The 14,784-nt window shown below is 33.8% G+C and overlaps 1 protein-coding gene across 9 annotated transcripts in view; it reads right to left on the bottom strand.

The window, feature by feature from the left end:
* VPS13A (vacuolar protein sorting 13 homolog A) overlaps positions 1-14,784 on the bottom strand; it is a 233,757-nt gene that overhangs the window by 75,177 nt on the left and 143,796 nt on the right. For all 9 annotated transcript variants that reach the window (XR_011531544.1, XR_011531547.1, XR_011531546.1 and 6 more), the window contains 7 exons: positions 9,361-9,453; positions 8,518-8,874; positions 7,291-7,392; positions 5,828-5,986; positions 5,398-5,653; positions 3,439-3,599; positions 759-862 (listed from right to left, as the gene is read on the bottom strand). Coding sequence is in view for 5 of the 9 variants with exons in the window: in XM_070590109.1 (XP_070446210.1) it covers positions 759-862; positions 3,439-3,599; positions 5,398-5,653; positions 5,828-5,986; positions 7,291-7,392; positions 8,518-8,874; positions 9,361-9,453 (1,232 nt within the window). In the remaining 4 variants the exon portion in view is untranslated. The remainder of the gene's footprint in view (positions 1-758; positions 863-3,438; positions 3,600-5,397; positions 5,654-5,827; positions 5,987-7,290; positions 7,393-8,517; positions 8,875-9,360; positions 9,454-14,784) is intronic.

Raw genomic sequence — 14,784 nt, forward strand, 5'->3', positions numbered from 1 at the left:
ATCCAGAACTCCTAGGACAGGTCGGAATGAACAGAGGCAGGGAATATTTAAGCACTGCTTGTAATTTCGCCTCCATCTTTCTGGAGCATAGGTCTAAGTGTCCACGTCTAGTGTGTGTTCTCAAATGGTACTTACACAAACTATGATGCTTATGCAACCCATAATTATGAGACTAGCCAATCATAAGTAATGTTACAATTTTAATAACCCTTTTATAATTCAGACAGTTTTAAATCAAGTTTAATTAAATATTTAAGATTGATGGACTATATATCTCTATTGCCATTACAATCTATCTCTGAACAATTAACAAATATGTAGACAAAAAGATAAAATATTTTATATTTCTAAAGGAATTTCAAAAAAATTCTATTATAAAACCTTTGAAAAGTAAAAATCACTTCCTAACAGTGTATGTAAATCCAGAATCATGCTCAATTAGACTTTTTTAAAAAAAATCATGAATATATATGAGTATGATTATGATGGCTATATTGCAAGCATGTAATAATTGTATTTACTAGTAAAAGCACAAATAATTTTTATGGTATACATTAAATACATTAAATTAAGTGATATTTCTTAAGAAAAAAACCTTCTAAAGTACTCTGAAACTAAAATAAGCTAGATGAGATGACATATTAACAGGATAGATTTAATCAAAGTTTAATAATTTAAAGATGGATATCTCCATCAAGTTAGAAACTAAAAAATTCTATAAGAGACCTTAGAGCAAACAAAAAAAGAAAAAAAATCACCGGTAAAATGCTAATGGTATGTTGAATTCATTTCCAGGTGAAGCCGTTCCCAATAAAGTGTCCCTTCCATAAACAGAAATTGGGATTGAAAAATGGTTTCTAATCTGGGAAAGAAAATAAATAATATTTAATACCATTAACCTAAGAATCTAAAGACATTTAAAACAAATTCCATCTAAGTATCACAACAAACGAACTATGAGGCAATATTTACCTTGTTCATATAAATTAGAAAAGAAACAAACATGCAATTGCAGTTATGCTCTGCATAAGGATGTTTCAGTCAATAACAGACCACATATACAAGATGAAAACTGTAAATCCACAGATTCAAGAAGCTATTAAAACACAGGTATAAGAAACATGAAGTAAACTATACTAAGAATCATTGCAAACTAACTTCTTAAAACCAGTGATAAAGATCAAAAAATCTTAAAAGCATACAAAGAAAACATTGAAATATTTCATAAAAAAGCAAAGATAAGAATAACAGCAGATTCTGGTCAGAAACACTATAATCAGTCAATAACTCTCATGAACATAAACGAAAAATTCTAAACATGATTTTAGCAAATCACTACAATAACACATTAAAGGTTAATAATACTTCATGACCAAGTGAGAGTTATCCTGGGAATGCAAAGTTGATTTAACATTTTTTTTTTAAAAGCTTGGCCTTGAGCTAACATCTGTTGCCAATCTTTGTCTTTTTTCTTTCTTCTTCTCCCCAAAGCCACCCAGGACATAGTTGTATATACTAGTTGTGGGTTGATTTAACATTTAAAAGTCAATCAATCAGGGGCTGGCCCCGTGGCCGAGTGGTTGGGTTCGCGCGCTCCGCTACAGGCGGCCCAGTGTTTCGTTGGTTCGAATCCTGGGCGCGGACATGGCACTGCTCATCAAACCACGCTGAGGCAGCGTCCCGCGTGCCACAACTAGAGGGACCCACAATGAAGAATATACAACTATATACTGGGGGGCTTTGGGGAGAAAAAGGAAAAATAAAATCTTTAAAAAAAAAAAAAGTCAATCAATCATTATTTAATGTAACAATTAAAAGTAAAAAATTAAAAGTAACAATTAAAAATGTAACAGTTAATTCACCATATCAACAAATTAAAAAAAATAGACTTCTCAATAAACATAAAAAATCACTTGACAAAATCCAACATCCATTTCCAATAAAAACTCTCAGCAAATTAGAAACCGAAGGGAGCATTTTCCACCTGAGAAAGGGCATCTACAAAAATATTACAACACAAAACATACTTAATGGAAAAGAAATGAACACTTTCCCTCTAAGATTGAGAACAAGGCAAAAAATCCACTTTCACAATTTCTATTCAAATTTTACTGCAGATTCTAGCCAGTGCAACATGCAAGAAAAAATAAAATAATGCACATCCAGATTGGAAAGGAAGAAGTAAAAATGTCTTTATTTGCAGACATTATACCGATATGTATAAAAAAGCTACTAGAACTAGTAAGTCCATCCAGAAAGGCTGCACAATACAGGTTAATATAAAAATCAACCGTACTTCTACTAGCAGTGAAAAATCAGAAATATCTAAAAAAAAGCCAACTTTATCAAAAGTTTTGAATAAAAATTGAAAACTTGAGTCAAAAATTTAAATGGAAATGGAAAGGATTTAGCCCAAACAACTTTGAAAAATAACAAAGTGCAACAACTTGTACTACCTAATTTCAAGACTCAGGATAAAGCAGTAACTAAGACAGTGTGTAACTGGCATAAAGATAAACAAATAGATCAATGAAACAGAATAGAGAGTTCAGAAATAAACATACACAGATATGGTCAATTTACTTTAACAAAAGTGTCAAGGCAACTCAATGGAAAAGGGATAATCTTGGCTGGAACAACTGAATAGCTCTATGGAAAAAAAATTAACTTCAACCCTTACCTCACACCATATACAAATATTCATTCAAAATGGAATGTGGTATATCCATATAGTAAATATGGATATACTATTATTTATTATTGTTGTTATTATTCAACAATATCATTATTCAACAACATGTAACTGCATGTAACATTAATACATAAAAGTTGATACATACAAAATTATGCTGAGTGAAAGAAGTCAGACTTCATTTTGTACTCCACTCCATTTACATAAAATTGTATATTATATAAGTAATGTACAACAAGAACACACCAGTGGATGTCTGGGAATGGGGAAGTATGGAAAGAGGAAGCTTTTGGGGGCCATAAATATGTTATTTACCTTGACTGTGATGAAGGTTTCATAGGTATATTTTTGTGTCAAAACTCATCAACTTTAAATATATTCAGTTTATTGTACATTAATTTTGCCTCAATAAAGCTGTAAAAATTTTCTCTCACCATGTTCGCTAATTAAAATGAAAGGATATATACATACTAGAAAGACCTAAACCAAAATATTGATTTTTTTAATGAAATACTACAAAAAGATCTTACAAAACAGTGCTATAAAAAATTACAGAAGTATATTCAACAAAATCCTACCACTGCTCATATCAGAGTAGTATAATTACTGGTAATGATTCTTCTTTTTGATATTAGCTATATTTCTATTACAGTTTGTATCCTTTTGGTAGTAACTTGTTTTAGGGTTTTTTAAAAATTAGTAAATATGCATAATATGACCCCACAAAAGAATGGATCATGTCCTACCTGCACTGGGGAGCGAATTGTTATCTTCTTACTTCCTTCTTCTCCATCAATTTGACAAACGATAGATCTTTCGACTCCAGACTCTCTGTGTCTCACAGTGTACAGTCGTCGTCCCACTTTTGTTAAAGGAATTTTATCCGTAGCAGAGTGGTTAGCAGGTGCTAAATTGAATATACATGTCGGAAAATGTTTATTATAAATCATCATATATTAATTTTAAGTAGGTGTTAAATACCAGAAACATCAGATGATTTTTTAAACTTATGAATAACAGTGAGAAATAAATGAAAAGCAATAGGATATATCAGAGTATATGAGGAAGCCATTTGGTCTAAAACTAATTTGGCCTGAACTTGTTTTCCCAAAAGGGCCTGATGTGGCCTGCTGAGCATGCATTGTACATCTGCTTAAATATTTACTATGTCCCAAAGACAACAATGATGCCCTTAAAGATAAGGATTTAATTTCCCCCATACTGGCATTTCTTTAAGGATAAGCACCTCTCCCTAAGGATTAATCACTGACCTGCTTGTGACCTCATGATGACTCACTTTGTGACCACAACCTACTGTGCCAACAAAGTAATCTCATGACTGTTGTAAAAGGGACATTCCTATCATATGTGATGTATGCTCTGTTCCAAGATGGTATATAACCACTCTGTACACCCTACTTCTTTGGTGCCTTTCCTTCCTTGGGGAAGGAAGGTCCCAGGCTAGTCCTCAGATCTAGCTCATAATAAACTCACCTCAATTTTGATTTACAGATTGGTTATGGATTATTTGCATTGACAATAGGCACTGAAGTGTTTAAAGCATTTTACCAAAAAAACCTCTTTATTGGGAAAAAAAAAATCTCATTCAGTAGTGTAACCTAATATAAACCATTCAAAAGTAACTGACTAATGAGAGGAGTTATTATAAAATACAGGAACACTAATCTCTGGTTTGCTGTCATAACAACCAGAACATAATACCTTCAGGCAGTCACTGGCAATTGCCAAGGTAGCTGCAATTCTTCAGTTTTAAATTTTTCCAACAACCTGTGATACTCTGTGATATCTAAGATTTGATTAAACAAAATTTTATACATATTTATCTACTATACATACAAATATTGTATTGGGGGTGAATTATTTACATAAACCCCTCTTCCAATCCGTAAAAGTGTTACTTCAAAAAACAGAGGTAAAATTAATGAGAACAATTCACTGATAATGCTGGGACAACAACACCTGAAACCTAGTCACTGTTTTATATCATTTTGAGACTAAGAGAAAGCACTAGCTATTAGTTTTAGTGATGCCCACCATGTCTAATTTATCTTTCAAATGCCCTCCTCCATAACTAGTATTTAAATATCAGAGTATCCGAAAGTGGTGTGGGTGAGGCTTTGGGACTATAACTTCACAATGAGTAGATATTATGATAATTTAAGAATTTATTTACTTTCACCTCTCATTAAAATGAAAAACTTCTGCGAAGCAGAAAAGACAAAGGAAAAAACCTCCACCTCAATAGGCAGAACATAAAAACCATTTACAAACTCCAAAACCATTACAATGTGCCATTTTCATGAATTCAAATCTTATTTTGAATTTATCCAGCTGCAAAACTGGTGGAATACTACTGAGTTATACCAAATGTGGTTAAAACTACAACCACCAATAGCTATAGTCTGTAAAAGCTGAATGAGAATGAGATCTAATATTTCTCTTCCCAAAAATATAAAGCAGTAAATTACCATGCTCTAAATAAAGCAATGGATAAACAAAGTAAGAATTTGGAATAACAAAGATATGGTGACAACAGCAACCAAAGCCCTACAAAGGAAAAAAGAAAATTCCCAACCAATTAAGCAGGAGGAAAAAAACCTGTAAGATACCATAAATGAGTAAAATGGGATGTAAAACATAACTTATAAGAAATTAAAACCCCAGGAAAGTAATTTATCACTTACTAAGAAGAATGAAGAAGAGCTTGCTGCTTAGGCTGGTCATTGCGTTGAAATGATCATTGTCTTTAGTTCCAAAATAATCCATACTTAAACTTTCCTCATTTTTCAATACATATGATTTTGCCATAGGAACATTGAGTACGCTAAAAGAATCACTTGGTGAAACAGTGATAGTAAGTCCAAGAGAATTTAAAATCAGAAATGGTGCGAGATCCCTTACGAAGACAGCTGAAGGTCTAGTGGCAGCTTCTGTAAACGCCTAATAAAGACGTTATGGTAAATAAAATAAAACAAAATGTGGAAACTAAATGACAAGCAGAGCATTAATGGACATATGACAAATAAACTAATAAAAATCTTCTTATTCAATAAAAGAAAAGGGTTAACTCAGACTAGTACATCAACATTTAAAGTTTCAAATTTCTTTTCTTACCTTGACTAAATTATTTAACATTATAAGGCCACATTTGGATAATGTAATGTTTAGTTGGTCTTTTGAATGAAAACTGATGACAGTTTTATATTCTGGGACTTTGTAATTTTCTTCTTCAGTATCTGACTCAACAATGGCCTTTTTTGCTTTCTTTTTCATCTAAAATGACACATAAATTATAGAAATGTAAGGAAAATGTTACCTGGAGGACAACATAACTCATTTTGCAAAGGAAAGACAAATTTCAAACAAATCCCAATAATAACACTAGAGAGAGTAGTAAATATTATCAGTTCCACTGCCTTACTGGAATTACTTGGACATCAGCCAACTAAGGTCACATAGGACGGGCAGTATTAGATGAAAAATTCTTCTCATCCTCAGTGATACTAAAATGGCAGGCAAAATTTAGAAGGAAAGAAAAACTCTTAAAATTACTAAATATGTGTAGCATCTGAATGAAAATTAAAAGCACATACTTCATAGAACATAGAAATTCAGAGCAAGAAAAGTCATTTAGTCTATTAGCCACGCTAATAAATAAAGAACAGAAACCCAGGGACTTAAAAAGTCCACAGTTGTAGAATAGTGCCACTAAAACCTAGGACTCATGAGAATCAATACCATCTACGTCTTTTTAGGATTCACAGATCCACTGTCCATGTATATTCCAACCTAAAAACCACCAAATAAGTTCCTTTATTCAAAATCCTTTATCTGAAATACGTGGAAAATCAAATGCAGAGATCTAATACAAAAGGCTGGATGTGGCAAGCCAGTCACCTCTGTTATTACTTTAACTGGCTTTAAACCACTGAAAATTTGCGTGCAGGTTGACTGAGGCAGTATTAGGGAGGAGGCCTGCTAGCAGTTCTGCAGTCTCCTGCTTCAGAAGCACAACTCCATCCATCTAAAGGTCTCGATTCTTACAATTACATAAATTCATAACATATTTCAAACAAATAATAGCATACTTTCTTCTATACATACATCCTTCAGAAGACAAAGGAAACCCGGGATAGGCAACAACCAACAAGAAGATGCTAGAGGCATTTTAACATGGTGATGAGTGGGGACTCTGCAGCCAGAATTTCATCCCACCTCTTCCACTTTGAAGATATTATTACTTTAGAGAAGTCCCTTAACCTCTCTAGTCTCAGCCTCCTCACATGTTAAAATAGAGTTAAAAACTGTATCTTCTTCAGAGGATTGTTGTAAGGGTTAAAGCAAAAGAACATTATTTAGAATAGTGTCTAGTACATAGTAAATGTTACAGAATTATTTGTATTAGAAATATGAGGCATTCGTCTTGGGTTTCAAAATTACATTCAGGGGTCAAACAGGGAAGCATATGGCAAGGTCTGTAATAAGAAACTTGAACTTTGCTGTGATTAAAATTAAAGTGTTTTGTGTGGTGTGGACATGCTAAATTTTTGAAAATTCTTTGCAGACTTCAAATATACCTTGATTCCAAGATTCCATGGTCTAAAATCCTCAGTCTGATCAATTTCTAAGGGTTCAAGCAAAGGCTCCCATACACCGAACATTTCATTGTAATAATGCACCTATAGAGAAAATTTTTAATTGTTTAAATACAGCATTCTGATATTTTCTAAAATGATCTTCCATGCTGTTTCCCACCACCATTCCTCTTGGCTGTGCGATTTCTTCTACGTGAAAACTGTTCTACATGCCATTCATGAGTTTCCTACATACACTCCTTCAGTGCTTTTCTCACCTAGCTAACTGCATGGTCTAGTCTTTAACATTTAATCCAGATAAGGCTCTCTTTTAACCATCTTTCCTCAACTTCCAGGCTGGGCTAAACAACAAAAACTGTGTTCATCTATCATAGATTATTGACATTTTTTAACATGTCTGTCTAGCTCCACCGACTTTTCGAAACCCTCAAAGGCAAGTTATCATATGATTCAATGAGGGTTTGTTTATTTGAATTCTCTGAACTTCTTGGACATCCTGGATCAAATCTTTTGTAAGATATACAGAATTCTAGCCAGAATTTGAAAATGAGAAACCTAGTCAGCCAATTCTACCTACCTCCATTAGCATATAACTCTGTGTCAACAAATAATACAACAGCTTAAAAATTTTCATATTTATTGATATAAGATAGAATATCAGATTAGTTTCCACTAGACTTAAACTCAATAATTTAAACCAAAATATCTCTGGGGATGATTCTATGTAGATAAATTCCGAAGCAAAATATACATTGATTCAAAGCAAATATCTCTCATATAAAGTACTATCACAAAATTTGAAAGATCTTAGTGGATTCTCACTAGAGTATAAAGATTCTATATTATATAAAAGTATAAGGCATATCCTTCTAATTCTTTACATTACTCTTTCTAGAAGAGATTCAAAAATAGTTTATTTTATTTAATTCTTAAAAGAATTTTGAATCTAATCAACAACTATTAAAATATCACCTTTACGTTGATAAAATCAATTGAAATACAAACAATGTGGACATGTTCTCTAAAAGTAAAGTACATATAAAAACAACTACATCAAGGGCACAAATGTGTAAACTTTCTTCCAAAAGTTTTAAGAGCCAACATCATATTTATAATCAGCTTAATTTAAATATTTAAATAAGATTCCCGAAATATTCCATGTCTAGCATTATTTGTTATAAAATCTGGAAAAATACTCTATATGCTTACTTCCAGTTCAAGCTGACAATGGAGATTTATTAGGGTACTCCAGTTTTTGCCTTCTCCTGAAAAACGTGATTTCGCCAAAAGCATAGGCACTGTTCTATGACCAACTCCAGCCTCAAGAACTATAAAAATAGAATCAATGTTCATTCTTATCATCTCTCCTTTGGGTACTAATTCAGTTGTGGGAGCTATGTTTTCAACTTCATTTGGTTCTTCAAGAAACCACATTTTTAAACTCTTTGTATCCTTCTTTTCCCATAAATGTGCTGTAGAAGAAGCTGTTTCTTGTGGGATGGTTTCCTTAGTTGTATAAAGTGCTGAAGTTATGGTAATCACAGTATTTATGATAACTGGTGAAACCTAAGGGGAAAAATTAAAACTAATAAAAAATCTACACATACCACTTTCAAAAATATGTACTTCAAAAAATATTACATATATTTGCTGAAGGATCATGAGGAATTAATAATGAACTAACATTATCACCATGAGATAGTAGATATAATTTATTGCCTACAAAAAATTTTATCATAACTAATTTCAATTGTTAAAATATTTACATGAGTCTTAGTAGAGATTAAACTGATCAAGTGTCATTTTAACTATACATACTAGGAATGTTAGATGTTAACTACAGAAGCAGTCAAATGTCAATAATTAAAGTATATGATAATATTCATTATAAAATGTACACTGAATAATAGTATTTTGTTAATAAGGTGTCAAAAATATTTTCAAAAACATGGCTTTTTTTGCTTATTAACAAAAGACTTGTTATAATAATTGCTTATTTCCAGGTTTTAATACTTTTTTTTAAAAGTGCACTAAAGACCTGAAAGAATTTACCTTTAGCGTCAGGGATTTTACTGATACATCAATCACTTGTGGATCTGTCCCTGTCTGAGTAGATTGATAGAACAAGTCACACGGCTGCAAAACCTATGAAAGAAAAATCAAAACCACTAAATTAACACTAAAAAATATTCTTAGAAGTTTTTATTTAAGACCTTCCTAGTAATAGCTAACTGTATTAAATAAACATATTATTCAAAATAACTTTAAAAACAAGAAACTCAATAACACACTTCTTAATTATGCTCTTTGCTTACCCACTGTTTATGAATAAATAGAAAGTATTAACAATATTAGCAACAATATTAATCTAACAAAGTAGAAGGATTTTTAAATATGCTTAAATATATGAAAAGCCCATAAAATTTATGTATTTTATTTTATTTACCAAAATAAAAATTTATAGCAGTATTTTTTTTTTTTCCCTTTTTCTCCCCAAAGCCCCCTGGTACATAGTTGTATATTCTTCGTTGTGGCTCCTTCTAGTTGTGGTATGTGGGACGCTGCCTCAGCGTGGTTTTATGAGCAGTGTCATGTCCGCACCCAGGATTCGAACTGACGAAACACTGGGCCATCTGCAGCAGAGCGCACGAACTTAACCACTCGGCCATGGGGCCAGCCCCTATAGTAGTATTTTTTACACTATAAAATTGAAACAAAATAATCAACATAGGAAAAGTTACAAAAGATGAAAGAATTATAAATACTATAAATACATTAGACTTACTAAATAATTCTTAATGTAATTATAAATTAACTGAGTTTTCCCTAACTGTGGTAAGCAGAATTCTGTCCTCTAGCCCCCAATGACTCATGTTCCCCCCAAAAGCAAAATATATTTACCTCCTCCTAAGGTTCCTAACAGTCTCATCCCATGATAGTCCAAAGTCCAAAAATCCCATCATCTAAATCTGTTATTTCATCATATACATATCTCAGCTATATCTCTCATTGATTCAAAAATCCTAAATCTCATCTTTCTCTTACCGGCTCAAAGTCTAAAATCTAAATCAAATCCAGGTACTGATGAAGTTCCTGGGTGTAATCTATTAAGTACAGATGCTAGGGCACAATTGCTCTCCCTCTGTGGAACTGTGAAACCAAGGTGCTCCCACACTCCCAACAAAGAACAGTACAGGCAAAGGACAACAATTACTAATATTCCAGTTCAAAGGGGGAAAAGGAAAGTAAAAAGTAGTCACTAGTCTAAAGCAGTTCTGAAACCCAGCCAGGTAAATGAGTTTCTTGATTAGGTTTCAAAGCCTAGGGATAATTCTAGTGGCTCTCAGCTCCACTCTCTGAGTCATCCTTCCTTTTTCATAAAAGATAGCACAAGTTTGCAGCTAAGTGGTTTTATCATCCAGCTTCCAGTTAGCAGAATTTTGGGGGTCCACAAGTCTCTCTTCATTGGGAACTCCCTGTCCTTCCCAGTCTATGCTGGCAGTGTTTCTGCTAAAATAATTTTCTCAAGAACCTTGAGAGCCTTCTGTAGATTTCATGAGGTTTCACTCCATTAGACAAAAGCCACATCCACAGATCTTTTTGAGATAATCATGGCCTCCTGCTGCGATGGCTAAGGGGTGACACCTTTATGATTCCTAGAGGCCTTGTAGTTTGATTGAGAAGATCTGTGAATACACACTAATCCCTTGAAAGAGTCCTTTGTGTAACTGAACACTCTATGACTTTGATCTGACGTTTACCAAAAGGTCAGACAATCACTTGATCTTTTTCTCTATGCTATACTTTTGGCTTTTAGCTACCTTATGCCATTTGGAAGGCTGAGAATTATCAAAATCATTAAGTCCTGGTTCTTTTAACTGTTCTTCCCACAATTTCTCTCTCTGCTCTAGCACTTTACTATAAACAGTAAGAAACCAGGGAACACCTTCAAATCAGGTAGGTTGTAAATTTCCTTAGCTATATAGATATGTTTCACTTACAAGTCCTGCTTTCCACATGACAATAAGAAACTTTTTTTTTTTTTTTTTTTTTTTTGGTGAAGAAGATTGGCCCTGAGCTAATGTCTGTTGCCAATCTTCCTGTATTTTTTGTATGTGGGATGCCACCACAGCATGGCTTGATGAGTGGTGTGTAGGTCCACACCTGGGATCCAAACGTGCAAACCCCGGGCCATGGAAGCAGAGTGTGTGAACTCAACCATTATGCCACCAGGCCCGCCCCCCAGGACACAATTTTGCAAAGCTTTCTGTCATTACATATCAAGCCATCCCCCTAGTTTCCAGTAACATGTTCTTTACTTTCCTTCTGAGCTTTCATTGGCAGTGTCCTCAATGACCACGTTTCTACCAACAGTCTGTCCAACACAACTTAGGCTTTCTCTATCATTCTCCTCAAAATTCTTGCAGCTTATGCATACCTCTGTGTACTGCTCAGTTCTAAAACTGCTCCCACTTTTTAAGCAATTGCTACAAAAGCATCTTACTTCTGGTACAAAAATGTGTATTTGTTTCCTACTGCTACATAACAAATTACCACAAACTTAGTGGTTTAAAACAACACAAATTAATTATTTTTCTGTTTGCAGGGGTCAGGAATCTTGCTGAAACCAGGTGTTAACCAGTCAGGTCCTCTTCTGAAGACTTTCAGGGAAACAACTGCTCTGAAGCTCCTTCAGGCTGTTGGTAGAATTCATTTCTTTGTGGTCCTAACTCATTTCTTTGTGTGCCTGCTGGCTGTTGCCAGGGACCACCTTCTACTCCTACTGGTCACTCATGCATCGGTTCTTGCTCCAGGGCCTTCTCCACAACACAGCAGTTTGCTCCTTCAAGGCCAACAGGAAAGCATCTCTTTGATGTTCACCAATTTTCAAATTAGGTTAGGCCCACCCTGAATCTCTCTTTGATTAATTCCAAGTTAACTTATTAGTAACCTGTCCTGTCCACACTCAGCAGGAGGAGACTATACTGAACACATGCAACAGGGGTAGAAAATTGAGGGCCATTTTAGAATTCTGCCTACACTAACCATGAAAAATTAATCAGAAAAAAAAATGACATCCAAACCTATTCCCCAAAGAAATCACATTAAAATCTACCATTATTCTAACAAATCGGCGAGATCAACTGGTACAGGGCTTAAATATTCAGTATATTATTTCTTTAAACTTCAAGGACAGGAAATTATAACCACATTACAACACACAACCCAAGATTTTCAACCTAAAATTTGTGTTATCTCTTCACTTTAGGGAAGGCACCCCCCCCAAACTATTCTAAATACACATAAAAGTTTCTCTATAACTTGAAGATTTTTAAGTGGCTAGATACTCCCTTCCCAAAATAAATATGAAAGTATGCCTTGAACCTTACCCAATTCCTATATTTTCAAGTCTAGTTAAGTTACTTACGATTAAAACTGCAGCTGGTCATTAACAGCAAACATGTTCATACCAAAACTACATTATAGTCAAACTGTTCATAATATAGTCCATACAGATCAATTTAATGATGTAGAAATATTTCTTAAAATGGAATTATTTATTGTCTCCAACTACATCCATTGTGATTTTAGTGCTATTTCTATCATTTTTTCTCCTTCCCACTCTCACTCTCACCATACTGCTCCCAGCCTTATATGATTTTCATTACTGATGTATTCCTTTTCAGCTGCTACTGCTGCCTTTCAAAGAAGCAATCTTAAGCTATCCAACATCTAGAGAAACCTATGAGAGCTCATTATAAATTTCTATTTTACAAATACTATCTTGGTGGTGGGAAGGACTGCCCCAAGTTGAGGACTACTGAAAAACAAGAAAAAAGGCAGAGTACATGAGTATAGGTATGTGGGTAGATGTGGGGTGGGAACTTGTGTTCTCTGAAACCCAGGTTCTCTGCATATGCTATCCCTTAGTCCTGAAACACACACCTGTGACTGGTCCATCCCAGTTTAACTAGATAATACCTACTCATCCTTCAGGCACCAGCATAAATGTCATCTCTACTGAGAAGCCTCCCCCATCTACTCCTCCAGACACTTACAGTCTTCTACTGTCGAATCCTAAGGCATCCTGAGCAAACTAAATATAAGAACAAATTAAAATATACTCAAATTTAAGATTAAACCACAATTATAAGGCTTATACTATAATCTATAAAAAGAGGAAATTACAGAATTTAAAAATGCAATAACAGAAATTAAGAACTTGATAATAATATTTAATAGCATTTAGACAAAGCAGAACACAGAATTAGTGAACCGAAAGACAAGTAAGAAGAAAATACCCAGGGTGCAACATAAAACAATATGGATGGAAAATAAAGAAATGAGCTTAAGAGACATATGGAATATGGCTAAAACATCTAACAAGAATTGGGAAGGAGACAAATCTAAATCTATTTAAATAGAATGGTGCTCCTCAAACAACAAAATTCACTTTTTCCCCCAGTGGACATTAAATATTCATAAAAACAAAATTAACCATATCTTGGGCAATAAAATAAGTCTCAACAAATTTCAAAGGATTAAAATCAGAGTATGTTAACAGACTACAGTGATACTGAAATAGAAATCAATAATAAAAAGATAACCAGAAAACCCCTAAATATTTGGAAATTAAGCAAAACCCTTCTAACCCCTGCATAAAAAATAAAAATGAGAAGACATTTTTAAACAGAATAATAAAAATAAAACACATCAAAACTAGTAGATGCAGTTAATGCTGTGCTAGAGGAAAAATTATAGCCTTAAAATTCATACACTAGAAAAGTTTAAGGGCAGAATATCCATTATCTAAGCATCCATCAAGAAGTTAGAAAAACAGCAATTTAACCCAAAGAAAATATAAAGAACAACAATAATAATGAAACAGAAAACAAATGTATAATAAAGAGAATCAAGCAAATGACATCTTGTTTCTTTGGAAAGATTGTCTTTGTTGGGCTCCCTTAAAACTATATGCTGACATTACTAAATCGTGGCCAGAAGGATGTAAGCAGAAGTGGTATGTGCAACTTCTGGGCAGTGCTCTTAGAATGGGCATTCCTTTACCCCTTTGTGTTCTCTCCTTATCACCACCACTCACCCTCAACAAACTGCAAAGTGGACACACTGTAAACTATCTTTGAACAAGCACATTAAGTTATATCCTAGGAATAGGAGAACAAGATGGAAAGAGCCTGGTTCCCCTACATTGTACAAGCCATTTTACCATGTTCCTAGAAAGAAAAATGTAGTGCTACCGTGCTTCAGCTACCTTTTTAGGGGGAACCAGGGGTACCTCTTGTTACAGCAGACGAATTAATATCCTAACTAATACAAAATTTCAAACCTAGAAGTTGGCACTGCTGCAACAAAGTCAAAAATATTTGTGACTGATTTAGTAATTGGACAGACAGGGATATTTCAAAATAAAAAGGTGAATACTCTAACAATGCTATAGAACAACATTTGGCAAAA

This window comes from Equus przewalskii, chromosome 22 (genome assembly GCF_037783145.1).
Source record: "Equus przewalskii isolate Varuska chromosome 22, EquPr2, whole genome shotgun sequence".
NCBI lineage: Eukaryota > Metazoa > Chordata > Mammalia > Perissodactyla > Equidae > Equus > Equus przewalskii.